This window comes from Amblyomma mixtum, chromosome 10 (assembly GCF_055824585.1).
Source record: "Amblyomma mixtum isolate Tamu chromosome 10, ASM5582458v1, whole genome shotgun sequence".
In the NCBI taxonomy this organism is placed as follows: domain Eukaryota; kingdom Metazoa; phylum Arthropoda; class Arachnida; order Ixodida; family Ixodidae; genus Amblyomma; species Amblyomma mixtum.
Genome location: NC_143021.1, coordinates 65,973,419 through 66,001,351, shown reverse-complemented (window position 1 = coordinate 66,001,351; position 27,933 = coordinate 65,973,419). Strand labels below are relative to the sequence as shown.

General features: G+C 46.5%; 2 protein-coding genes across 4 annotated transcripts in view; one reads left to right on the top strand and one right to left on the bottom strand.

The window, feature by feature from the left end:
• The window catches only part of LOC149325993 (cytochrome P450 3A29-like), a 228,896-nt gene that overhangs the window by 37,653 nt on the left and 163,310 nt on the right, over window positions 1-27,933 (bottom strand). For all 3 annotated transcript variants that reach the window (XM_089564082.1, XM_089564083.1, XM_089564081.1), the window contains 2 exons: window positions 24,071-24,252; window positions 9,970-10,159 (listed from right to left, as the gene is read on the bottom strand). In XM_089564082.1, the coding sequence (XP_089420208.1) occupies window positions 9,970-10,159; window positions 24,071-24,241 (361 nt within the window). In that variant the 5' untranslated portion in view covers window positions 24,242-24,252. The remainder of the gene's footprint in view (window positions 1-9,969; window positions 10,160-24,070; window positions 24,253-27,933) is intronic.
• Window positions 2,206-3,597, top strand: LOC149325997 (uncharacterized). Its single transcript, XM_089564084.1, has one exon. The coding sequence runs from the start codon at window positions 2,401-2,403 to the stop codon at window positions 3,595-3,597; it is 1,197 nt and encodes a 398-aa protein (XP_089420210.1). The 5' UTR covers window positions 2,206-2,400.

The window sequence follows — 27,933 nt, the reverse complement described above, 5'->3', positions numbered from 1 at the left end:
TTGTTCAAGATAAGCTTATTTAGCAGTGTTGGAACGTTATGGCGGAGCATTTAGTGACCATATGTAGTGCGTGAAAAGGGGATCCACCAAAATTCAGGATTTCGAAGAGTATATGCTGGATCATTTGGTTTTAGCGCGCACATGTCTAGAAAGCTGTCGTGGATATGGTGAAGGGATTTTTTAGACCTTGTGGGTAAGTAATATTCGTAGAGCTTTGAAATTTTGATGATATTGAGGCGGGTAAACAACTCATCCGTGTGAGCTCGGTATTCAGCGTTTGCAACAAAACGAATTGCTTTCTTTTGCACACGAAAAAGCTTTTGGATATTTGTTTCCGTGGTACTGCCCCAGATCAAAAAACAGTAACTGAGATAGGGCAAAAACAGTGCATTGTACACTATGAGTTTGACACTGGTAAACAGGAGCGATATTTTGCAAGAACACCCGTGCATTTTAAAAGTTTAGATACAACATTGTCAATCTGAGCATTCCAACTCAAATTTTCGTGAAAAATAACTCCTAGCGCTTTAACAGAAGGTGAAACGTTTATAATGGAGTCCCCCATGCATAAATCAAAGTTTTTAGAAATTACACGTTGCCTAGGGTGGAATACGACTGCTTTTATTTTTTGTGTATTTATGATTAGAGAATTATGTTCACTCCAAGCCCTCAGTTCGTCTAGCGTACTGTTTACAACTGGAATTATTGAATCAGGAGTGTCGCCTTTAAAAATCATAGTTGTATCGTCTGCGTATATTATGTACTCTGGTGTGTTGTCGATGTTCGTGATGTCATTTATGTACAAAAGAAACAACAGCGGACCTAAAATGCTACCCTGTGGAACGCCGGTTTTAACAGTCAAAAAAGATGAGGCCTGCTTTGTTATTACAACACATTGAAGGCGATGCTGCAAATACGACTTTATAAGAGACAGAGGAGTGCCCCGAATGCCTAGAATTTCTAATTTTCTTAGTAAACGCTGGTGGTTAAGGCGGTCGAATGCCTTAGAAAAATCTATAAATACACCTAGACATATCTGTTTATTTTCAAAAGCACTCAAAATAATCTCTTTTTGCATCAACAAGGCGGTTTCAGTAGACTTGCCCTCCAAAAATCCGTACTGGTATGAAGAAAGTAAGGAAAATTTAGCGCAAAACTTCGTTAGTCTACTGTGGATAACCTTTTCTAAACCTTTAGAAAAAACTGGTAGGATGGAAATGGGCCTATAATTTGACATATTATTTTTGTCTCCACTTTTAAAAAGCACACTAACTTTAGAAATCTGCATTAATTTGGGAAACTGCCCAGAAAACAAAGGTTATATATGTAGGCAAGTGCAGGAGCTACCAAACTGATAACATGTTTCACCGATCCTATTTGAATGCCGTCGATATCACAGACTTTACTGTTCTTGAAAGAGTTAAAAATGCTGCAAATTTCATGCTCATCAGTTGGTCCAAGAAAAATACTGTCAGTATTACGTCTTATATTTAGCCCCACGGTGTCATATGATGGCACATTTCCAACAATGTCTATGAAAAAGTTATTGAATGCTTCTGCCAATTCTGATCATTGTATGTGGTGCCCTTTATGAATTAATCCATTGACAGGAGGTACAGTTGATGCACGACAAAATAAATGATTAAGTTTTTCCAAACGTCGCTGCTTCCCTTACAAGCTTCAAATTTATCAAGCAAGAATGCTCTTTTCTCGCACTGTAAAAGAGCAGTCACCTTATTTCGATATTGTTTATAGTTCGCCAAGTCACTCAAAGATTTAGTACTCAGAATTTTTTTAAAAAGATTTGTTTTCTTTCTTATCATCTTTAGATGCGTTTTTGTAATCCAGGGTTTGCGGTTTTTTCCCTTTATCCTGACAGTCTTTTCTTCGAAATGTTTTTTATAAATCGTTTTAAATATAGAAATGAACGACTCGTAGGCTGCATCCACGTCCTCAGAGTGGTACACATCATCCCAGCTAATGTTATGACTTGTATAACAGCTAATGTAATAACTTGAGGTTCCTTATGTTACGTTATCGTTCATACTAACTAGTCGTGAATTCATTCCTCCTTGTTTTATTATGTTGTGCTATCTGCAGACATGTTCCCATTATGTTCCTATCGTGTGATATTATATTGTGACGCCCATGAAAGGGCAATACCCATTCTGCGTGGTCGGCGTTGCTGGATAAGCCGAAGATGAGGAGAACGAAGTTGGTGGCGTCTCGTGCTCGGCAAGCGGACCCAGCTGTTTTTCGATCCTCCGTCCCGGTCTTAATAAACCACTGGGCGTAACATCTTGGTGGAAGGTGCCGGGTATTGAGGTTTCTCCGAAGACGGATCCCCAGATTCACATTCGCCGCAGTCGTCGCATTGTTGGTCTGCCGCCTTCTGTGCCAATGATGTCCCTGGACGGCGACGCTTCGAGGTCTGTGCCCAGCAGTTCGTGGCAGCATTACCGGGAGCCACGGTCATTCGCGGGTTCCTCTAGCGACGACGTCGATGAATGGCTCACACACTACCTACGGGTGAGTCGCTACAACAAGTGGAACTCCTCCGCCCGGCTTGCGAACGTCGTGTTTTCACTAACCGACACGGCCCTAACGTGGTTTGACAACCACGAGGATTCCCTCACGACTTGGGACCGCTTTGTAGAGGAGCTGAAGAAGTGCTTCGGTGATTCAGTCGCGAAGAAGAAGCGGGCTGAACAAACACTTGCGCAAAGGGCTCAGCTCCCCGGTGAAACATGCACAAAGTATATTGAGGAAATCGTGAAGCTATGCAAGGTCGTCTCTCCTGCTATGACAGAGGAAGACAAAGATTTGCTCAAAGGATTCGCCGAAGACGTCTACAATTTTTTGATAGGAAAAGAAAGTCTCGAGTCCGTGTCTGACGTCATCAAGCACTGCCGGACGTTCGAGACGTTGAAAATGCGTCGCATCACGCCGAAATTTGGACGTTTGGCCGGGGTGACGACGGTGGCAGCTGTAGACACACCATCGTCATGCGATCTGGCTTCCACAATCCGCCAGATCGTTCGCGAAGAGTTAACCAGGTCACTAGAACTCACTCTAAATTCATCAGAGCTACCTCCTGTGCATCTCACGCGTCCTACTCCGCCAACGGACGTTAACACAGCGGACTTTGAGGATCACCGGGTACCCCGAGGGCTGCGGCCGAACAACACACCGCGATTGCCCCCGGAGCACCGGTCCGGCTTTTACCGGCATGTGCCGGCCACATACGACGAGAACGTTCGGCCCAGTCCTTCGTATGGTGACTACTTGCCGGCGCAGCCTGCTCCCGGTCCCTCTCTGGTGTGTTACCGCTGTGGTCAACACGGACACATCTCCCGATTTTGTCCCCGCCGACAACCGTCCCGTTACGGCTCCTCGACCTATTCTCGGCGTCCGGACTACCAACCCGGTCCTTCTCGATACCCGTCCTGCCCGCCTGATTCCGGCAGTTCATGGCCTGCACAAGTGCGGAATCATTCGCCGGCATCTGATAGAAGTGTGACGCCGCCTCCAGCTTTCCGAACACGTCGATCTCCATCACCCCGACGCCGCTCCTCCTCGCCTCCGCCGGAAAACTAGTCGGCGCGACCGATGGGGGTGAGGTCGCTGGAAGTCTGCCGCCGGAAGTGATACCCCTGCCTGTCGTTATGTTACAGAACAAAGTACATGTGCTAGTGGATGATGTACCTGTGATGGCTTTAGTGGATACCGGTGCTACTGTTTCGGTTATGAGTGCTGCGTTTAAGTGCCTCCTCGGAAGAAAAGTTTTGTTTCGATGGGACAAAAATGTCCAGTTTTGTGGCGTGAGTGGTGAACCGTTGCCAGCAGTTGGAGTGTGTAGTGTAAAGGTTTCTTTGGGTGGTGAAGTCTTCAGCACGGAAATGGTGGTGCTACCCCGGTCGACGCACGACGTTATTCTTGGCCTCGACTTTTTGCAGATGTGTGGCGCTAACGTCGACTGTCACACAGGTGAGCTCAACGTCGGCAAATGTTCCACCACTGATCTTCTAGAAGGCTCGTGCAGTGGAGAGAGAGTGTTTTCTGTTGCCCGAGATACTGTCGTGCCTACTTCTTCGGCTGTGTGCGTACCGGTTTCCTGCTCCGATACCGCTCTCGACGTGTTTGATGCGGCTGTGGAACCGAACCACTTGAATTGCATGAAGAAGAACATCTTGGTTCCTCATGCCATGGTTTCCGTAATCAACGGAAGAACTGAACTGTGGACAGTGAACAGTTCGACGGAATCTGTAGTTCTGCCTGAAGGCCTGAAGCTTGCCTCATGCAGCCAATACATGCCGGTATCCGTTGCCTTGGTTACCGACGAGGCCTTGTGCACAGCAGCACCAGAGTTTTACGACGAGTCGCAGTTGCTCCGAATGATCGACAACTCGCTTTCCACGCATGAGCGCCGTGCACTGTTGACCATCCTCAAGCGATACTCCACTGTGTTTGACTTTTCGCAGCCCGGCGGCCCATCTTCCATCCCCTCGTCTCGAACCCTGCACAGGGTTGACACTGGTACCTCACATCCGATCCGCCAAAAGCCCTACCGAGTGTCACCGTCTGAACGCAAGGTTATCAATGACCAAGTGCAGGAGATGCTAACTAAAGGCGTTATACAAGAGTCCTCAAGTCCCTGGGCTGCTCCAGTAATTCTTGTTCGGAAGAAGGATGGATCATGGCGTTTTTGCGTGGATTACCGTCGTCTGAATGCCGTCACGAGAAAAGATGTATACCCCCTACCTCGAATCGACGATGCCATCGACTGTCTTTTTGCAGCGTCCTACTTCTCTTCGATTGATCTTCGGTCGGGGTATTGGCAAATACCCATGCATCCCGCGGACAAAGAAAAAACAGCTTTTATTACGCCTGATGGCCTTTATGAGTTTAATGTGATGCCATTTGGCCTTTGCAATGCGCCCGCCACCTTCGAGAGATTTATGGACACTATACTCCGCGGTTTGAAATGGGAAATCTGCATGTGCTACCTCGACGACGTTGTCATTTTCGGAAAGACGTTCAGTGAGCACAACGACCGTTTAGCTCTCGTCCTCGACTGTATGCGCCAAGCTGGCCTTGTGCTTAACTCTAAAAAGTGCCACTTTGGTGCGCGTCAAGCGTTAGTTCTTGGACACCTCGTTGATAAAGACGGCGTCAGGCCTGATCCAGCCAAGACTGCAGCTGTCGAGTCGTTCAAGCCACCACAGTCTGTTAAAGAGCTGCGGAGTTTCTTGGGCTTATGCTCTTACTTTCGCCGTTTTATTCATCGCTTTGCGGATGTAGCTTACCCTCTGACAGGTCTCCTTCAGAAAAATGTGGCTTACGAGTGGACACCTGAGTGCGACTCCGCCTTTCGCTAACTAAAATTCCTTTTGACGTCTCACCCTGTACTTCGCCACTTCGATCCCTCCGCTCCCACAGAGATTCACACCGACGCCAGCGGTGTTGGCCTCGGCGCTGTTCTCGTCCAGCGATGCGACAACAAAGAGCACGTTGTTGCGTATGCGAGTCGCTCGCTCAGCAAGCCGGAGCGCAATTATACAGTCACCGAGCAAGAATGCTTAGCCGTCGTCTTCGCCACGCAGCGTTTCCGTTCCTATCTGTAGGGACGCCCGTTCACCATCGTCACCGACCATCATGCCCTCTGCTGGCTCGTTAACCTTCGTGACCCGTGCGGACGCCTTGCACGGTGGGCTCTCCGGCTACAAGAGCTCGACTATACAGTCGTCTACAAGAGTGGTCGCCGTCACGCTGACGCGGACTGTCTTTCGAGGCTGCCCCTTCCTGAGTCGGAGTCTAACATCGACACTTTGGACCACTGCGTCGCGTCATTGTCGCCTGTTTTTCCTGATGTCGCAACGTTCAAAGCGGAACAGCAGAAAGACTTAACCCTACAGTCTCTCCTTACGGAGGCTGAAGACCCTTCCAACGTCAGCTGCTTTTGTGTGCGAGATGGCCTTTTGTGGAAGAAAAACTATTCTTCTACGGGCCAGCGCTTTCTGCTGGTAGTTCCGAAGAGCCTGTACTCCTCTGTCTTGCAAGCCATGCACGATGACCCTACCTCTGGACATCTTGGTTCGGCACGGACGCTGCACCGTACCCAGGCACGCTTCTATTGGCCGAAAATGCGGGCCACGACTGAGCGGTACGTCGCCAGCTGCACTCAGTGTCAACGATACAAGCGACCTACTAGCCTTGCATCTGGTCAGCTTCACCCTGTGACACCGTCTGCAGCACCGTTTGAGCAAGTGGGCATAGATCTGCTGGGCCCGTTTCCAAAGTCCTATCATGGGAACCGCTGGATAGTGGTTTGCGTCGATTACCTTACCCGGTATTGTGAAACGGCAGCTCTACCCTCGGCTACAGCGTATCATGTGTCCTCTTTTCTGCTCCGATTCATAGTTCTCCGTCATGGACCTCCAAAAGTTATCATCAGTGACCGTGGTCGGCAGTTCACCGCTGACGTCGTGGAGCAGCTTCTCCGTTCCTGCGCATCGCATTTTCGCCATTCCTCGCCTTACCACCCCCAGACGAATGGGCTCACTGAGCGCACGAACCGCACGCTCACTAACATGCTGTCAATGTATGTTGATTCAAGGCACAAGAACTGGGATAGCGTCCTGCCGTTCATTACGTATGCGTTCAATACCGCGCGCCATGAGACTACTGGCTACAGCCCCTTCTTTTTACTCTATGCTCGCCCCCCACGCTACACCCTGGACACCATACTACCATTTTCCGACGAGATTGATGAAGATCCCTCTATCGCAGAGACACTCTGTCTCGCCGAAGAAGCCCGGCGCCTTGCTCGCCTTCGTGTTCTCGCCTCCCAAGATCGGTCAAAAGCGCGCTACGATGCCCACCGCCGTCGCGTTACTTACAGCGCCGGTGATTTAGTCTTGTTGTGGCGGCCTATCAGAAAGCGAGGGTTGTCTCAGAAGCTGCTGTGCCACTACGATGGACCCTACGTCATTATTGACCAAATTAGCGAGCTCAATTACCGCATAGCTCGTCTCACGGCAAGCGGCCGTCGTTCAGCGCGAACCGAAGTCACACACATTGCCCGGCTGAAGCCCTACCATTCGCGCGGCGCTTTTTAACTCGCCCAGCGGGCTTCGGCTGCGTAGGGGGAAGTGTGACGCCCATGAAAGGGCAATACCCATTCTGCGTGGTCGGCGTTGCTGGATAAGCCGAAGATGAGGAGAACGAAGTTGGTGGCGTCTCGTGCTCGGCAAGCGGACCCAGCTGTTTTTCGATCCTCCGTCCCGGTCTTAATAAACCACTGGGCGTAACAATATGTCCTTTATCCCCACGCAGTAATGTCTCATGGACGTTGTAGGTGCATGTAATAAATAAAGAAACAGCGGGATGTGATGATCTCTACTCTACTCGTATAACTTATCTCTTCTCTCTACTCGTATAACTTAGCAGTTCGCTACAAACAGCACATAACTACCTCTGAGAGTACAGTGCTTTCGATCGCCAATTTAACAACACTTACACGAACATATTCTTCGCGTTCTGCTCATAACTGGACGGTACCTTTCGTGCGAACGACGTTTGGCCAGCAAATGCTCGCCCATACTCTGCCCACTCTGTTGAACTATTTTCGCCAAAATAAAGTTAATACTGAAAATGTTAATAAGAAATCAATACATTCATTCTTTCTCTCGCAAATGCAAATGTAATTTTTTTCTGGTTTCCTGCAGTGTGTTCCACCTATGTCTTTTTGTATTTTTGTGGGTTTTTTGCTATGCACAATTGCTGTTATTCGCTCATCATGTTTATCATTCACATTGTGCCTTTAGCCTTAACACACACACAAAAAAAACATAACTACGTGTACTATGAGCTACAATTTCTGATAAATATACTGGTATAACTGTTATTACCGACACCTCGCTGTCTTGCCATGTAATGGGGCCCGAGCGCCGTCACGTGAATTAACGTTCACTTTTTGTATCGGGTCCCTCATATCTTACTGAAATGGATATAAACTTCAACTTCAACTTCAACTTCAAACCGAAGAGAAACGAGCCGCTCCTGCTGGTGACACTGGCCTCTCCATAGTTCGCTGACGCTCTCCGATGGAGCTCGGATGTGCACGTTGACCCGGTGAATGTACGCAGATATACCAGGTGCTTCAGGGAAGTCCGCCACTAATTAAAAAAAAAGTTTTTTTTTTAGGTAGAAGCTTCTTGCGGAAGAGTAATACCTCTGTTGGCAGACGTCAAAAAATAGGCGCATCATGTTAAATATTAAAGCGATTAACCAAACTCTAACAGTAAACAGTCTAACAGTAGCCGGGCATTAGTAAGAACCATTCGAGTTTTTAGAATTCCGAAAAAGCGATTACCCTCGCCGCCATGCTTCAATTAATTATATGGTCCATTTCTGGCGCCATTCGCCAACGGCGCTCCTGTGGGGAGCGGCGCGAATCGACGTGAAACAAAACGCATCACTCTGTGACGCACGCGCCACTTCGCTGCTCGAGGGCGGGAGGGTCAGAGATTGTCGCGTGGTACGCGGCGGAGTGCGGCGTTTTGTTTCACGTCGATTCGCGCCACTCCCCACAGGAGCGCCGTTGGCGAATGGCGCCAGAAATGGACCATATAATTAATTGAAGCATGGCGGCGAGGGTAATCGCTTTTTCGGAATTCTAAAAACTCATATGGTTCTTACTATGCCCGGCTACAAGCCGCTATTTACAATTGGGCGCCCATCGGTAACAGTTACAGAGTTAACTGTTAGAGTTTGGTTAATCACATTAATATTTAACACGATGCGCCTGTTTTTTGACATCCGCCAACAGTGGTGTTACTTTGCCTCAAAAACCTTCTGCTTGCTTCCAAAAAGCCCTGCTTTTTGAAATTCACACCGGGCTCCCAAGAAACACCCGGTGTTTCTACTGCACTCGTCACCTCCCGTGGCGTGCACTTCATTACCGAAATATTAGAAGCCTAAGCTCACAGTAGCACCTCCAGTGATCCCGAGACAACGCCATCACATTTATGACGCACCGCTGTCGGCGTGCTGACAGAGAGTACAGAAAATGCTGAGAACAGCAGCAGGTGCATAGTGGACAAGAAAAATCGCGCAGCAAGCGAAACCTACGGTAAGTTTACACATAGAAATTGATCCCGAGCTGGCGGCACAAAACACCGCACCAGGATTATTTCACACCCAACAATTCTGGACAAAAGCATTTTGAAGCGGGAAGCTGGTTATGAACGTAATTTTTCCATAGAATGTAACATTTCACTATAACAATCAATATATCCGCAGGGCAACCGGCGGTAGTCTTCCATTTTGCTTTCTACTAACATTTTTGCTATAGTCAAAAGCGTTCCCAATTGGTTTTCTAGGGCAGTCTTAACTATTCAATATGGTCGATGGAAAAAATTTAAAAGAAAGACTTTGTTACATACCAGAAAAATGGACCATTGCCTTCAATAATTCCATAACAGTATCTTACAATTTTTCAATTTTCAAAATTCTTCACCAAGAATGTTGGACATGTAACATCCCACACACAGCGCAGAATCCTAGTGTCTAGTGTAGCCTCCATTACTTGAACTGGAACTGTTGCATCCATTTTTACATAAAAAAATGGAAGGCATATATATCAAGAAAAGTTGAGTTTGGCTTGTTCGCTCATCTTTAACGTAAATTAGCCCCCAAAAAAGGAATCGACAAAGATGCAAAAGCGGAGGCGACGGGCCAAATCTCTGTCTCAGAAGTCACCCCAGTGACAAGTGGAGGGGGTGCACACCTCAAGAAGGGGGGACACTATGGAACCACGTCTCGTTCCTCCCGCTGTGTTTCAGGCTACGCGTCACTGGCCCCCGTCCCGTGTTCTGTCACTAAGAGAGCAGACTCGAAGGCCTTTGAGAGAGGATTGGAAGGCGTTCGTCACTGCTGAGCGCAAAAAAAGAAATGATTGCAGGATACCTCTCAGCTCCAGCAGGCAGCTGGTGAACGGCTCCACGCTGAGCACGAACGGTGGTCGGTCGTGGAAAGTGGGGAACTCCTTGACCAAGCACTGTTTGACCATCTCGGGGTCGGAGACAACCATGTATGGCTCCTCGCCGCTGTAGTAGCCGAACACCTTGCCGTACTCGCTGATCCATCGCTCCATCACCTGCGCCGTTGAAATTGAAATGGCTGCGCTTATTTGCGCGCTCATGGCATGCAAGCCGTCAGCTGGGAACATAGTATACAGTATTTACTCGCGTACTTTTTGCACCCTTAATTTATTACCCGGGCTTGCGTATATATAAAGAACTTACTCGCCAATTTAACGCTACCTTCTGCTCCACAACACCACCAGCATGGTGCGCGGGGGCGCGCAAGGCAGGCTTGAGAACATCGGCGCGGCAACGTCCGACAAGGCCAAGCGAACTCATGCCCGATGCGCACTAGAGGCGAGTGGCTTTTTTGGGCGATAGTGACCAGCGCGCCTAAATAGCCCCCCCCCCCCCCTTCCCAAGATACGCACAAGTGGACAAAATGAAGGAGATAACAACTATCTAATGGATATAAATGACAGCCGCACTGCAGGGTATACTTTCCTTAAGAATTAAAAACGTCATAATGCGCAATATGCCGTAAATTGCCCCGTGTAAGGCATCCTTTTTCTTACAAAAAAGACCATCTGAAGTTGCGCGGCGTCAATTTATATGCGGGGTCAAACATAGTTTTGCCCGAGCCGTGGGCCTTAGCTATATGGCCGTGGGTAGTACACGCTCCGTTCCAACGCCCATTCCCGGCAGTATACACATGGAGCTCCATATGTGAAAAAAATGGTAGTCTAATTCGTTTGCAAATTGGCTCCGGTAAAAGAAAAAAATCAATCGCTAGTTGTTTACAAGGCACGCTCGCGCTGATGGCCACTTTCCTGAACTAACAGTTGCGAGAGCAAACTTCCTGTAGCCTCACGCCGGAATCGAGACCTGCAGCCTCAGCGTCTGCTGTTTGCTTTGCTCGCTTGGTGAGCGATGGCAGTGTAGCTAGGCTAATGCCGTTCTTCAATATATATATATATATATATATATATATATATATATATATATATATATATATATATATATATATATATATATATATATATATATATATTGCCACGTATCATTGTAGTGTTTGTTCGTTCGTGCTCAAGGCTGCAGGAAAGGGCTGTTATCATTTTTGTTCGTGACGCGAGAAGCGACCAGTCTAATCTCGATTGATCGCAGCCATGAAAGGCTGCATCTAGGTTTTTCCAGATTACTGTAGATGATCTTGTCCTGCTATCTGGAAGTTTCCTTGCCGGCTTTAAATTGAGCGATGCCGCGAGCAGCGGGCATTCGTAGTTCGACGACCGACGAGCAAGTTTGTTGCTTACGCCGCCGCCGAGTGATTCAGTTCTTTTGCGGGCGCAAGTCAGCCCAAATAAAGAGCTTCGTTCGCAAGTTTTGTTGCTGTCTTCTTGACTGCTGGATTGCCGTCACTACAACGCGACATCTGGTGGAGGTGCTGGGTAGCCTTCCAGGTACCGGACAACCCCTACAAGTCGTGACGCCAGCCCTTTGAGTTATCCACCGGAGGACATGACTTCAGTCTACCACGCAGCCTCTGGAGCCTCCAACCATGACTTACGCCGCAGCAGTGCGCCGTCCTGTACCTCGACGACGGGACCCAAGCTCCTATCGCCGTTAGCCAGCTGCGCTGGAGCGCCGCCCTCTCACCCCAACTCGCCCGTCCTACGAGCGTCGTACACGGCCGAGGAAATGCGACGAGTGGAGAACACCCGACCAGCGCCGCCCACAATGCTTCCACTGCGGAGCAGCCGGTCACATTCTCCGGTACTGCCCATACAGAAGACTGGGCATCCGAGGGTTCTCTTACGACGCTCCACGACCCCGACCCGGCCAGCGACCAGCCGAAATCGAGGAGTTTTTACGTCGGGAAGAATACTCATCGCCGAGCCGCCTATCACGTTCCCCGTCGCCATCGTCCCCGCGCTTTGTATCCCCTAGCCGAGGTTACGCCGTGCGTGGACGCTCCCCCAGCCGCCGAAGGTTAAACTAAATAAAGCAGCCTCTGGAGGTGAGGTTGCTTCTAAGCGCAAGAACTAAGATCCTCCATCGACGAAAACAGAAGACCATGCCCCCTACGACGACGACGAACCCTACGACAACGACGACCCCTACGACGACGACGACCCCTACGACTACGACGACCCCTACGACGACGACGACCCCTACGACGACGACGACCCCTACGAAGACGACGACCCCCACGAAGACGACGACCCCTACGACGACGACGACCCCTACGACGACGACGATCCCTACGACGACGACGACTACTACGACGACAAATACGACGACAAAAACTACAACACCGACGACGACGACGACACAGCCAGACTTGAAGCTTTTACCGCTGCCCTTACACCTTATTAGGAACGCTAAAGGACTCTAAGTTCTCGAAGCATTCTCCGTATTTATTTTCATTTTAAAGCATCGAGACGATGCTTCTTTGGAAGGGGGGTAATGCCACGTATCATTGTAGTGTTTGTTCGTTCGTGCTCAAGGCTGCAGGAAAGGGCTGTTATCATTTTTGTTCGTGACGCGAGAAGCGACCAGTCTAATCTCGATTGATCGCAGCCATGAAAGGCTGCATCTAGGTTTTTCCAGATTACTGTAGATGATCTTGTCCTGCTATCTGGAAGTTTCCTTGCCGGCTTTAAATTGAGCGATGCCGCGAGCAGCGGGCATTCGTAGTTCGACGACCGACGAGCAAGTTTGTTCCTTACGCCGCCGCCGAGTGATTCAGTTCTTTTGCGGGCGCAAGTCAGCCCAAATAGAGAGCTTCGTTCGCAAGTTTTGTTGCTGTCTTCTTGACTGCTGGATTGCCGTCACTACAACGCGACAATATATATATATATATCCGGCACGAGCTCCATATAAAGTCCATTATAATATAGCTGGAATCAAACATGGTACCCATAGGCCTTTCTGTGTCTTTAACACCATCGATGAATAACCTTTCGAAACCCCATGGATTAGCCTGGATCGAGGAACTGCTTAACGCGTCCCTAAACCTTCTAAAATAACTATAGATCATTGCGAAGAGATGCTTGCATCACTCAGTCGGGAGGAGAGGCGATCTCGCCACACCATCATGCTTTCAACAACACAGGCTGACGAGCTTGAGGTCTTCCAGTGCAACAAAACCGCAGAAATCTGGGCTAAGAAGTGTAAGAATTTCTCGCGAGATAACACCCCTCTAGATAAAAGAATAGGGCCTGCCGCGGCATCACAACCAAGTAACAATGTAGGTCAATGCAGCCTTACGCCTCATAACAGAGGAAATTATCTAACCCCTTTTAAACAAAGATTAGGCGGGTTAGAAGTGAAAGAAAACATTATTAAGCTCTCCTCAAACGCACCACTAAGCAAAAAAGAAAAATTCGTACTGTCACGAGGCTTGAAATTTTGCCCGAATACGGGCCGATATGACGAATACCAATTATTGAGGGATCTTGATAATTTTTCTTGAACCCTCAGACTTCGGGAGTACTTTGTGAACAAACAAAATAAAACTTATAGCCCTTTCCCCGCGTTTCAGGTGCAGTGGACATCGAAGTCCGGCAAGGATAAGCATCTCGACATGTATATAAAAGCAATACAACGAGATATCCTTCACGCTTTCGAGAGCCATAAACCTTAACCACCCAATATTTCAAGAAAAGAACGCAATGCCCTACAGTCACTCAGCAGACAAACCGACATTGTCATTAAACCCGCCGACAAGGGAGGTGGCACAGTAATCTTAGACAAAGAAAAATACATTCGGGAGGGATATCGGCAGCTCAGCGACTTAAATTTTTATAGGCTACTCCCATTTGATCCCACCATCGAACATCATCAAATCGTAGCAAAAACGTTAAAACAACTCACCGATGAAGGCGAAATACCCGCACCAGTAAGAAAGGTGTTGGCGGCAATAAATCCGTCTCCAGGGTGGTTCTACATGCTCCCAAAAATACACAAAGAAAACTATCCTGGTCGGCCGATAGTTTCTGTCATCGGCACACTGACAGAACCGATCTCAAGCTATATTGATTCCCTCAACAAACATATCCCTCCAAAACATACATCTTACATACGTGGTACTAATCACTTTTTAAATGAATTATCTCAATTTACTCCTTCGCTCTCTTATGTTACCCTTGCCTTGGTTTCGCTGTACACTAGCATCCCGCATGATGACGGAATCCGAGCTCTGGTCAACGATACAAAGCTCGAGACTCGCTTTGCCAAAGCACCATAGCGGCACTTACAAATCTCGTCCTCAAATTCAACTAATTCGAATTTAACAACTCTTATTATCTGCAAACATCTATGGGCAAAAAATGGCCCCAAATTATGCCAAAATATTTATGCATAGCACTGAATCCCATTTTCTTAATTCATATCCGATAAAACCGACTTTCTACAAACGCTTCCTAGATGATATACTCATGATATGGACAGAAACAGAGGACGAACTCACCCAGTTTATTACCTCCTTCAACAACGTGCATCCAAAGATTAGCTTCACCCACACGTACTCCACCAATCAGATTAGCTTTCTCGACGTCTTAATTCGAATAGAGGAGGGTATCCTAATCACCAGTGTGTACAGGAAACCAACTGACTAGCAGCAGTACCTTCATTTCAAAAGCAGTCACCCACGCCACTGCAAAACCTCAATTCCATACTCCGAGGCCATCAGGTTCAAGCGAATCTGCTCACGTTCGGAGGACTTCGTGGAAAATTCTAAAGGTATGCGGGCGGTTCTGCAACATCAACGCTATCCGCCCTCTATTATTGATGACGCCATTAGAAAGGCTGAAACAATAAATCGTAATGAACTCTTTAATGAGACTGGGTCAGCAACCCCAAACGACCAGCGCTCCAATCTCATCTTAACTTTCGCACGTAACCTTCCGAACATCAACAAAATCTGAAGGAAACACTTCAACATCATCCAGCAAAGTGATCGGCTCTCCAAAATTTTCCCAACAGTTCCGCGGGTTACGTACAGGCGAAATAAAAAATTAACAAAAATGAGTAGTCCACTCTGCTATCAGTAGAGGAAAGTATTTATTTATTTATTTGAACATACTGCTAGCCTCACATTTGAGGCCGTCACAGGAGTGGGACATCACATACATTAAAGTAAAGGCGATCGTAGTCCAACAAGGCAATATGCAATTACAAAAGGTAAAAGAAATATACAAAATATACAAAATACAATATACAAAAGGTAAAAGAAAATAGCAAAACAGGAGCAAGTAGCATATTTGAGGACTTCGGCACGGTAAAGAAAGAAAAAAAAACTAAACAAGAAAAGAAAAAAAACAGTAACAAAAATGCAGACAAGTTTTTAGGGAGCAAGAAATGAAACAATAGCTGCGGAAGAATGATACTGTCATGAGAAACGAGCAATAAGGTTAAAAAAAATAATAAGCGAGAGTCAGATAAGAAAGTCGGGATGTCATCGTCAGCAAGGATAAAAAGAGTGCAAGAGTACAGCGCACCAGCATCGTAGTCGTTATTGCAAAACAAAGCGCGATATGTTGGCGATGAAATCTTTGAGTGATGCGCAGTTGACAGCATCGCAAGGCAGACTATTCCACTCACAGATTGCTTGTGGGAAGAAAGAGTACCTGAATATATCGTTGTGAAATCTGTACTCGGTTAAGTGCTTTTGGTGTTTTGTTCTGGTAATGCGCGTGTTTGACTTTATTAAGTACTTGCTCGTATCGATTTTCATACCGCCATTAAGCAGAAGGAAAAGAAACTTGAGGCGCAGTAGTCTGGCTCGGTTATGTATAGTGGGAAGGTCGGCTTGTCTTAAGAGTTGTGTAGGGGAGTCATGACGGCGATATTTGTTAAAAATAAATCGGACCGCTTTTCGTTGTACGCCCTCTAATCTTTCTATGTATTGTTTGCGGAAGGGGAGCCAACATATTATTCCATAGTCCATTATAGAGCGAACAAGTGAAGTGTATGCTAAGAGCTTAATGTCGACTGATGCGGATTTAAGCGAGCGTTTAATCGAGTAGAGAGCTGCCAGTGCTTTATTAGTAATATAGGCTACCTGCTTGTTCCATTTAAGATCCGAAGAAATTATTACTCCTAAATATTTATATTCTTCCACTTTCCTTAACATCTGTCCTTGCAGATAATAAGAGAAATTTATTGCCGCTCTTTTATTTGTTACTGTCATGCAAACCGTTTTTTCTACATTAATCGTCATCTGCCACGTTTCGCACCATTGTGCTATGCTTTCAAGGGCACTATTTAGAATTGCTTGGTCTGCATGGCAGGTTATTTCTTTGTAAATGATGCAGTCGTCTGCAAACATTCTTACTGTTACGTTAGTGCTATTATGCAGGTCGTTGATAAAAAGAAGAAAGAGGACAGGGGCCAGAACGGAGCCTTGTGGCACGCCAGACATCACATCGCCGCAATCTGAAGAGTGCCCTTTAAAGTGTACATATTGGCGCCGGCCTGTAAGGTAGTCTTTCAGCCATTTGGTAATGTTATTGTCACCGAGATAATGGAAAAGTTTTTGGAGGAGCTTAGGGTGGGAGACCCGATCGAACGCTTTCGAGAAGTCTAAGAATATCATGTCTGTTTGGCCACATTTGTCTATTGTAAACGCTAGGTCGTGAATTGTCTCTATTAATTGAGTAGTCGTAGACAAACCTTTTCTAAAGCCATGCTGGTTAGGCACAATTATGTTATTTTTTTCTAGAAATGATAGGATATGTTTAAGAATTAAATGTTCGAGGATTTTGCATGTTGTCCAAGTAAGCGAGATTGGTCGATAATTGGATGCGTTGGTAATGTCGCCCGATTTATGTATAGGAATGACCTTGGCAATTTTCCATTTCTCCGGGATTTCGCCTGTTTGCAGTGATTTTTCAATAATAATCAGCAAGAACTTTGACATCCATTGCGCGTAACGCTTAAGAAATGCATTTGGTATGTTGTCGGGACCACCGGATTTTTTAGGATCTATTTCCAGCAAGAGGGAAAGAATGCCCGATTCATTTATGATCAAATCATCTATGTTTGCTGTGTTACTCGGAGGATATTCGAGGCCAGTTTTTTTTCCATTGTCGTGCGTAAATACTGATATAAAGTAATCATTGAAGTCTGTAGCCTTCGCGATAGCCTCGGCGGGTGGTGGATTACTGTCCTGACGTGAATTCGAATTGAGGTACCGCCAAAACTTGGAAGGAGATACTTTGATAAAATTACTTAGGGTGACGTTCATGTACTCATCTTTAGCCTTTTTTATAGCTGTCTTTAGTGCATGAGACTTTTCGCATAATTTATCAGTGTAGACGGGTAGCGGCAGTTTATTCCTGAGTTTCGTATGTCTTGCAGTCTTGCGCTTTAATTGTATAATTTTTCTAGTTATCCAAGGGTTTTTCTGATGTACCGGCTTGACCTTTGTGGGAATATATGCTGATAAGCAGTGCTGAATAACAGTATGCAGGCTGCCTACCTTGAGGAAAGAATCGGTGTCAAGTTTGCAAGCACATGGAGACAACAACGCTAGCTGAAAGCACACATTCCAACTTCAAACACTCCATTCGTGGAAATTTTAATTGTGACTGCAGCAACGTTGTGTACATGCTCGAGTGTGGCAGGTGTCAAATGCAATACATTGGTCAAACCGAGAATTCATTCCGAATAAGATTTGATAACCATCGTGTGCTCCAAAAAAATCACGAGTTCGACAAGCTGAAGGTTACGCTGCTGCAGAGCGGTTTTCACAGCTCCCGTGAGCGGGAACAACGGCAGTCATACTTTATTTTTAAATTTAATACACTGCAGGCCGGGATAAATGAAAACCCCGGCATACTGTCCGATCTTCATAGGCCAGCGACCTGATGAAATTTCGGCCCCACATCGCGGCTCCAACACTTCCCCCAAACAAATACCATTCACCTTACTTCCTCGAAGCAGCAGCCTCCGTACGCATACCCATACGGGTATGCAATCCGTACGCAATCTATTTCTAGTGGCCAAATCACGTCTGAGTGGAAGATTAGCCGAGTCGTGCCTTGCTTTAAGGCAGGAAACCGCTCTGATCCATCAAATTGTCGTCCCATCTCGCTAACATGCATTGCGTGTAAACTACTTGGACATATTATTTACTCCCAGTTAGCTAATCACCTCGATAGAAATTCTTTTTTCTTTCCAAACCAACACGGATTCCGTTCTGGCTACTCATGTGAAACTCAACTTTTCGAATTTATTTATTTATTTATTACCTTAAAGGCCCCGGTTGTGGGGCATTACATGAGGGATGGGCGGATTACATGCAGATTATATAAAGATTACAGAGTACATAAAGATTACAGGATACATAAAGATTGCTGATTACATAAGGATGGCCTCAATCTTTTTCTTGAAGTCGATGCAGTTGACGATGAGTACGGCTTCCGGCGGCAGATCGTTCCAGTCCCGAGATGATATGACAAAAAAAGAACGGAAATGAGATGTTGTTCTTGCAGCGGGTGGGTATACGGCCTTGATGTGGTTGTTGCGGCTAGAAGGACGATGAGCTGTTGATATGATAGATGATCCTAAAGGTGAATGATAGAACTTGTGGAATAGGCATAGTCGAGATATTTTTCTTCTAGTTTCAAGGTTAGGCAAGGATGCTCTGGATTTTAAAGAGGACACGCTAGTATAGTAAGAGTAGTCACAATAAATAAAACGGATAGCGCGGTTTTGAACTTTTTCAAGGATTATAGAAAGGTTAGATTAGAAAGGTTAGGTTAGAATTTACGACTGACCTCCACCTAAACCTTGACTCCTTGTTTCAAACAGATATTACCTACCTCGATTTTTCGAAAGCTTTCGACCGAGTTCCTCACCAACGCCTCTTGCCTAAACTTTCCTCCCTTTCACTGCACCCGCTGATATTATCATGGATTCGCAGTTTCCGAACTAATCGTTCGCAATACACCGTCATCGACAACCATCCTTCTACCGTCACTAAAGTCACCTCCGGAGTGCCTCAGGGCTCAGTTCTTGGGCCGCTCCTGTTTCTTGTCTTTATCAATGACCTTCCTGCCGGCATTTCATCATCCATCCGTTTGTTCGCAGATGATTGCGTTCTTTACCGCCGTGTTAGCACTACGAACGACCAGTCATTGCTGCAGGACGACCTGAACTTGATACAAAGTTGGTACTCGACCTGACTCATGAAACTGAACGAAACTAAATACAAGTTTATGGACGTGTCCCGTAAACAATCTAACCTGCACTTTTCATACACGCTAAACAGGACCGCGCTATCTAAAGTTGAATCCTACAGATACCTCGGCATAGAAATAACTAGTGATCTAACTGGTCGAAGCACATTACGTCCCTTGCTGCTAGCGTACCGGTTTCTAAATCACTAGGATTCATCAGACGATCGCTCACATTTTCTCCCCCTAAGGTTAGACTAATCGCATACGAAACTTTCATCCGCACTAAACTTGAATATGCATCGAGCATTTGGAATCCCCATCAAGAGTATTTAACACATTTGTTAGAGGCCATTCAAAATCGAGCTGCTCGGTTTATAACATCAAATTATGATTCTTGGTCGAGTGTTACTAATATCAAATCTTCCGTTGGTTTACCTTCCTTGGCATCCCGTCGTAGATAGCAAGACTCTGTCTATTTCATAAACTTTATTATAATTTTCCCCAACTGCGTGAGAGCCTAATTATTCCCCCTTTAAGATCATCGCGACGTTTGTTTAATTGCCGTAGTATTCAACGCATTCATGGTTCAACCAATGCGTACAATTCCTCGTTCTTGCCAGCTGCCGTAGCCGAGTGGAATGTCCTTCCGGACGGTGTTGTGAATGGAGTTAATTTCGTAAAATTTAAATAGATGTTAATTGATTTATTCCCCAAATAATTCCTGTTGAGGGCCCTTTTTCTTTCTTTTTTCTTTCTTTTTCTTTTGTTTACCTACTTGCTTGCTTTTCTTTTGAAGTGTTCACAGTTGTATCTACATCTGTCTAAGTTTATGTTCCAACTTTGTTCTTTGTGACATGATTACTGTTCCCCCCCCCTTATGTAATGCCCCCTGGGGCCCTTAAGGGTAAATAAATGATGATGATGATGAAGAAAGCCACCTGCCTGCGTCGCCTCAGGTCATGCCAAATTACGTGCCTGCACGTGCCGGATTTCGCCCCCTTTCTTCTTCTCTTTTTCTTTTTTTGCTCCTTTTCACCTCACCTGGCGAGGACGGAATGTTATTGCCCAAGCCGCGCCACCCCGTTGCTTTTTTTTCCCACCTGGTCCTTCCACAAGGGAGCATTGCTGTCCAAACCTGGCCGCCACGGCTTTTTCATGTATATTTTTCTTCCCTGCTTTCACCCCCCGTCCTCCTCTTTTCCTTTTTTTCTCTTCCTCCTCTTTCTTCCCCGCCCCCTTTATTTTAAACCCATGTGCAATACCTTCATACTCAGTCCCGATGAAGGCCAGCTGCTGGCCGAAACGTGGACCTAGCAAATGTTTCGATATGAAGCGATGTTCCTCCTTTTACTTAAGTTTTTATATATATATATGTGTGTGTGTGTGTGTGTGTGTGTGTGTGTGTGTGTGTACACAGTACTTTGTTCTGGTTTATCGAATTCGCGTTGAACGAAATATTCGACCTACCGAACGCCGCATAGCTGGACCCTTGCAAGTGGCGCATCTCCTATAACAGCGCTCTTCGATCAATTTAGCACCTCCAGCGATGGCTACATGGCTTCGGCGCTTGAAAGCAGCGCTAGCACGGTGAATTTGAGGGTGTAACTGTACTCAGTTTGCACGCCACCTTGGTGTCAGCGGTGAATTCAGCGTAACTAAGCATAGCGATGGGCCTCGCCTGGCACGCTTTGCTCGCTTCATTGCCGAAAGGGTAGCGTAAACAAACTCCGCCATTACTTTAAGAGATTTTTTAAGGCGGAAGCCTTTAATGCCTCATCGTTGTAAGCAGGGGTTGTCGACAGAAATGTCACGCTTTTCAATTGGTCGAAACGGTTGTGACGTCACAGTGCGCGAATTTCAAACGGGCCCAATTGTACTTTGGCTAGTAACCATGCAACCAATTAAAGCGATCGTATAGTGCTGCTCCAAGTAAGTGGGACTGAGTTTAGTTAATTGCTTACTTAACCAATTAGCCTAATTAACCTTTATTGTCAGACCAGACAAATAAATAAAACCGAGTAGGAAATTGGCCGAGCTCGGGAATCGAACCCCGGTCTCCGGAGTGCGAGACGAGCACGCTACCACTCCGCCATGCCAGCTTTTTTTTTCTTTATTGCATGGAAGAACTTCCGTAGAAAGGAGGAAAACTTCAATCAGACTGCTTCGCGTCTCAAGTTACCGGGCTGCTTAATAGGAGCCCGCCATAGCCCTAACTCAACCCTGCAACCCCATCAAAACATCAAAATTCAGGGAGGCACACACATGCATCTAGTTAAGGCGGAAACTTGGGCTAGTTGGAAAGCATTTGGATTCATATTTGCTAGCGCTTAGTGAACACACGGGTCAAGAACACAAATACACAGGACAGACGCTAGTCTTCAACTGCCGTTTATTCGAAAAACAATCAATATATAACATCTCAAAACAGCTGAACTCACACATGCGCAGCAGCAACGCCACGCCTCACGAACATCATTTCTTTTTTGGACAGATTAACAGACGCCGTGCTGACGCATTTGGAACCTTCACTATCAATGCACACAGCTTCAAAAATTTCACGTTCCGCTTGTGTTTTCATTGTACCTAGAATGATTGTTTCTGGAATGATTGGTGTGCAAGGTACAGGGCCAGGGTCGCCAGGGTACCGTTCGATAAAACAGCGTTTGCAGTGCGCAGCGAGATTCCCCCCCGCCGATATGGATTCCGTTGCCAAGCGGTGCTCTCTCAGTCGTTCATTTATGCATCTTCCTGATTGCCCAATATACGCCTTGCCACAAGTGAGAGGAATTTTGTAGACAACACCGACTTTGCATGGAACGAACTTCTTTTGGTGGTTCGTAGTGCACGGTGGCTTTTAACAAGTTTAACAAGTTTAACAAGTTTAGCTGGATGTATCAGCCGAGAACAAAAAAAGAAATTCTCAGTTATCAATCGGCGCACTCTAAACTTGTTAAAAGGGGTATTGCCATGAATGCCTTCCGCGCTGCTCTCCATAAGTCGTGCGAGCATTGCATCACTGAAAGTGTGACACTGCAGAAGCTTCGCCTAGAGAACGCCGGGTTTCCGGATGAAACTCTTACATCTGTTGCAGAAAAGCTGCTGAAGGAAGTGAGATCTGGGAGGCAACAAAACCGTGAAGATCCCCAACGACGCACTCAACTTGTGGCTATGCTGTATGTGCACAATATGTCGCACCGCCTAAAAAAGGTGGCGAAGAAGTGTGGCGTCGATCTTGTATTGACTGCCCCGAAGAAACTTGTGCGCTTGTGCCCGCTCGTGAACGGCGAGGTCAGAAAGCCACCGTGCACTACGAACCACCAAAAGAAGTTCGTTCCATGCAAAGTCGGTGTTGTCTACAAAATCCCACTCACTTGTGGCAAGGCGTATATTGGGCAATCAGGAAGATGCATAAATGAACGACTGAGAGAGCACCGCTTGGCAACGGAATCCATATCAGCGGGGGGGAATCTCGCTGCGCACTGCAAACGCTGTTTTATCGAACGGTACCCTGGCGACCCTGACCCTGTACCTTGCACACCAATCTTTCCAGAAACAATCATTCTAGGTACAATGAAAACACAAGCGGAACGTGAAATTTTTGAAGCTGTGTGCATTGATAGTGAAGGTTCCAAATGCGTCAGCACGGCGTCTGTTAATCTGTCCAAAAAAGAAATGATGTTCGTGAGGCGTGGCGTTGCTGCTGCGCATGTGTGAGTTCAGCTGTTTTGAGATGTTATATATTGATTGTTTTTAGAATAAACGGCAGTTGAAGACTAGCGTCTGTCCTGTGTATTTGTGTTCTTGTCCCGTGTGTTCACTAAGCGCTAGCAAATATGAATCTACATGCATCTAGGCACGGTAGCCAGCTTGGAGGTTCTTCACGTGCAGCATATACACTCCTCACCAAAGCACACTGTTCACGAAACACAGATTTGGACGATCTTGGTGGCTCGGCATGTCTGTCCATCATACGGCTTTTCCAAAGACTGAATAGTCCCATCAACACAAACAGATCATAAGGCACAACAGAGTTTTTGCCAACAGGCAGAAATCTAATAGCGTATGGTGTAATGCCAGCTCAATGGTTTGGAATGAACAAAGGCGCGTCTAATGAATACGGTGTCTTCATTCATTCTCATCTTCCTCCCTTCCCGTTACGACGAGGCTTAGGTGTCCTCCGAAATATGAGAGACAGATACATTTCCTTTCCTCAAAAACCAGTTTACAGACGAGCAAGGCATAGAGCCGAACGGTCGATGGCGTTCAATGGACTCCCTGGCAGCGTTGCAAGACGCTGTCGCGTTCCGCTCTTAGAGGCGAAGCTTAACACCTTAACCACACATCAGTGACACAAGCAGCAACACCACGCTTAAGGCTTTCGCCTCACCGCACTTTAGGTCAACAAAGTGGCCCCTGATTTTTATTTATAGCGTATTGGTAATAGAATAAGACATCGTAATATTAGATATGATAGGTAGAAGCTAGTTCCAAAGCACCGTTCACCGCGGCTACGATGAGAGAAGCAGGTTAAGCCTAGCAATGCCTTGCAAGTAGTCTGGCGCCATCTCGCGGGAGGGCGGAACATTGCTGCACGATGAGCGTCACTAAGCGTCGCTAGCTTGGTGCAATGTATTCTTACTTGTAGGATAAGTTTAGCTATGGCCATTTTTTATATGTTGAATCACGGATATATCTACCTTTCCCGCTATGCCTGCTTGACCGTAAATTTTGGAAGTGCTGAGGGTCTTAATTCTTATTTGCCTTCTTAGTACGGCAACCGGCAAAGCCTGAAGGGCCCACCTGCAAGCGATCCTCCTTGAGCTGCTTGTAGTTGCCCCAGAAGAGTTCTGGCTCGGGTCCTGGGATGCCATGGCGGCGGAGCAAGCCCAGCTTCCTCTTCCGCCGGAGGAACCAGGCCAGCGACGCCGACGTCCCCACCACCAGGAGCGAGATGAGCAGCTCGGCCCACATTCCTTTTGACCCTGCGCGCAGAACGGGACAGACGACACCGCATCACCAGCGGTCCGGATCGCTGACACCTGTCGTTTGCATGAGGTCGGAAATCCCTGGGCCACTTCAAAGGGGCCGATTCCTGCGAGCGGGCCTGCTACAAGATTATTACGTTTCTTTCACAATAAAGGGAGACCGGTGGCCTAGCCAGTCACCTGACATGCATGCTTCACGTGTTGACAATGCAGCAGCCATTCCTTTTAGAGCGCTAGCTCTACTCAAGGTAATATTTCTGAAATGGAAGGCCATTACAAACTGTGTTTGAAAATGGCGGATGCAGTGCTAACCATCGGATAGCAAGAATGCATGGAGGTCTCGCGAGCTTTTTCCTTCCTCATACCACGAGACCAAGACGGCCACCATGCTATGTGAGCAAGGTGGTGCCACACCACGGTAATTAAGTCGGTTGCATAGCAATAATGCATACATATCAGCTTTAGTCGAGTGCCGAAATACAACCCTATACTTTCGTTTTGTTCCAGTTTGTGAACAAAGTTGGACCACATAGCTCCGTCATTCGCATACAGATTGTGAACACCTAGTTGACGCAGAGGGTTCACAGTGTCTAAAAAGGTTTAGCGTGTTATGGAGCACAGAAGTACTACTTGAGGCAAAGCCTAGTATGCGATAGGGATTCGCACTCACGGCCTTTGACATCCAAAACAATAATTTCCGTGAACTTTCGACAGCTATTGCGGCCGAACCATTCGACGTGGAACATTCGGGGTGGTGTCAAACGATTTGTCTTCTTATGCTGTAGCTGTTGCTGAGAAAATTTGGTTTGTAATGTAAAATTTGTATATAACGAATTTGTATCGGATATAACAAAAATAGATACACGCCACGCGGTCATGATGTAATATTTGATAGATAGGCGGCGCTACGCATGGGTTGCCTTGACAGATGTATATAAGGAGGTGCGTTGTGTCGTCATTAAAGAATGCATACACGAAATCGTTATAACACTTGCTATACACTTTATGCAACAAAGAAAGACCTCCGAGCTAACGCTCGATACTCGATCGCTGCCTCAGCGTCAGTTCATATTTTCCCTCTTGCCTCGTTTCGGTGTCTGTGCATCGAGTTCGCTCATAAGGGTGTCCTCATTCCCCACGATGTCCAGCTGACAAATAAGAGACAGAAAGCGTTGTCCATACGGCGTCAAGTCCGGTATAGCTCGTGCCTGTTTAGGCCGATCATGCCGGTATCTGCGGAGAACGCGAAGTGGAAAGGAGGCCAATTGTGGAGCTGCCATCTGAGTCGTCTGCTTCCCCATTTTATTCCTCTGCATCGGTCTTGTGATTTGTGACAGAAACAGCACACTGAGGCGAGCAACCAAGTAGCGATAACCGCAGCCAGTTCGTCGCTAAGACAAAAATATATGCAATGAACAAGAATAGATCAATCGCTGCTGAAACATACATCACGTGCAGTGCCCAGCTCTAAGAAAAGCGCTCACTTCAGTGGAGTTTTAAATGCGAGGAACTTGCGCGAAGAAGGACTTTTTTCTTTCGTTTGGACGTCGAACATAACTACATCGGAATCACTTTCCCTACAGCATTGTTTACCACCTACGATAATGAGTGATTTGGCTTGTTTTTTGTTTTATGGAGTCTAACGTCCGAAAGCGACTAGGGCTAAGAGGGCAACGCAGTAGAGGGCTCCGGATAATTTCTTCAGCCTGGGGTTACTTAGCGTGCACTGACATCACACAGAACACGTGCCTCTAGGATTTCGCCCTCGTCGAAATGTCACCGCCGCGGCCGGCCGCGTCTTTCCGGTCAGCAGCCGAGCCCTACAACCACAACGGCGGCCCATAATGAGCGATTTAAAAATCCTTTAGCGAATCGCAGATGCAGGCGTTAGCATGTTTTCACTCTACTTCCTGACGTGCTCTAGTTATGCTTATTGCTAACCCACTGCCCACTTTAATACTTCTGTCCTTTGGGAACATAGATATGTGATAAGTAAATCACAGGAACATTGTGGGGTCAAAAATGAAAGGATACAAGAGAAGGTAAGCTGGTGTTCCCTTAAATTTAATCAAGCCAGGCGCCACCACCATCTTATAATGTCGCAGGAGCGGATACCTCACCGTCCTTACGAGATTAGGCGAGTGAGAGAGAGCGCGATCGCGTAGCCAGGGTTGTGTACCTCGGAAACTGTAGTGCTGCGCGCCTGCGCACACTTGCATTGCGGAGTGGCTGGGAAGTATTTATTTATTTTGAATTTCCTGCAGCGCCGTGACAGTATAATTGCAGGGGGGGGGGACACATACTACATACATGTCAAACAATCAACATGGGTTACCCAGTCAGTGATACACGACAATGAAGAAGAAAATAAAAAGAAAGTAGTGGCATAAACTGTGCGTACACATCTGTCAGGTTTACTGGGGGTACCAATGCAAAACAGAGAAAAGGCGATAAAGTATAAGTGAGCATCCAAGCACGCCTCAGGCTCGACAACAGTGCACGAAAAGCATTCTCAGACCGACATTCAACAACAGCATGAGACAGCTTATTCCATTATTGGCGGAATGCGGAAAGAAAGAGTGCTTGAAAGCATCAGTACGACATTGCGTCTCGCGTATTTTCCATTCATGATCGCACCGTTTTGATGTAAAATAGGGTGGCAGCAAATATGTTTCAGGGTTTAGGGCAGTTTTATTAACATATATGCGGTAGAGAAATTCTAGTTTAATCTGTAGTCGGCGCTCCTTAAGAGAGTTCCACTCCGCATCCTGTTTAATGCTGCTACTACGAACATCAAAACTATAGCTGTTAGTAACAAACCGCGCTGCACGATTCTGAACTCGCTCCAGAATAGCACAGTGGGTTCCGGCTTGAGGGTCCCATACAGCACAGGCATACTCCATGATTGATCTGATGTTAGTAAAATATAAAAGCTCCTTAACCTTTTGAGAAGCATCCCTAAATTCCTTTAAAAAAATTTAACATTTTCGACGCCTTTGTTGCTATGTATTCAGCCTACTGTCTCCAGGTAAGGTCAGCCGAAAAGTAAATACCAAGATATTTATAATCCGACACTTTAGATAAAAGCTGCTCATTTAAAACATACTCCGAGTCAATTGGAGTAAAGGAAACCCAGTAGCATTTAGCCCCATTCAAAGACATGCTCCAGGAATAAAGGAAACCCAGTAGCATTTAGCCCCATTCAAAGACATGCTCCATTTTTATTTCGCACCATTGTTGATTGCGGTCAGGTTTGGTTGAAGGTAATCGATGTCACGTGGCGCTTGAGTGATACAAAACACAGTCATCGGCGTACAACCGCACCCGGCAATTAACATTTTCTACTATGTCATTGACATAAATTAAAAACAGCAATGGCCCTAACACAGACCTCTGCGGAACTCCCGACTGTCTCCATATCTGAAAAACAACCGTTGATCAAGACGCGTTGCTTGCGCCCTTCAAGATAATTTTTAATCCATTGATATACATCGTTTGTTACACAAAGAAAGGAGAGTTTATGGAGCAACAGGAAGTGAGGAACTATATCCAATGCCTTTTTGAAATCCAGGAAAACGCAGTCTATCTGCTCGCGGCAGTCGAAGGCAGAGAAAAGATCATGGCTAAATTCAACTAACTGTGTTGTGCATGAATGGCCAGCCCTAAAACCATGTTGGG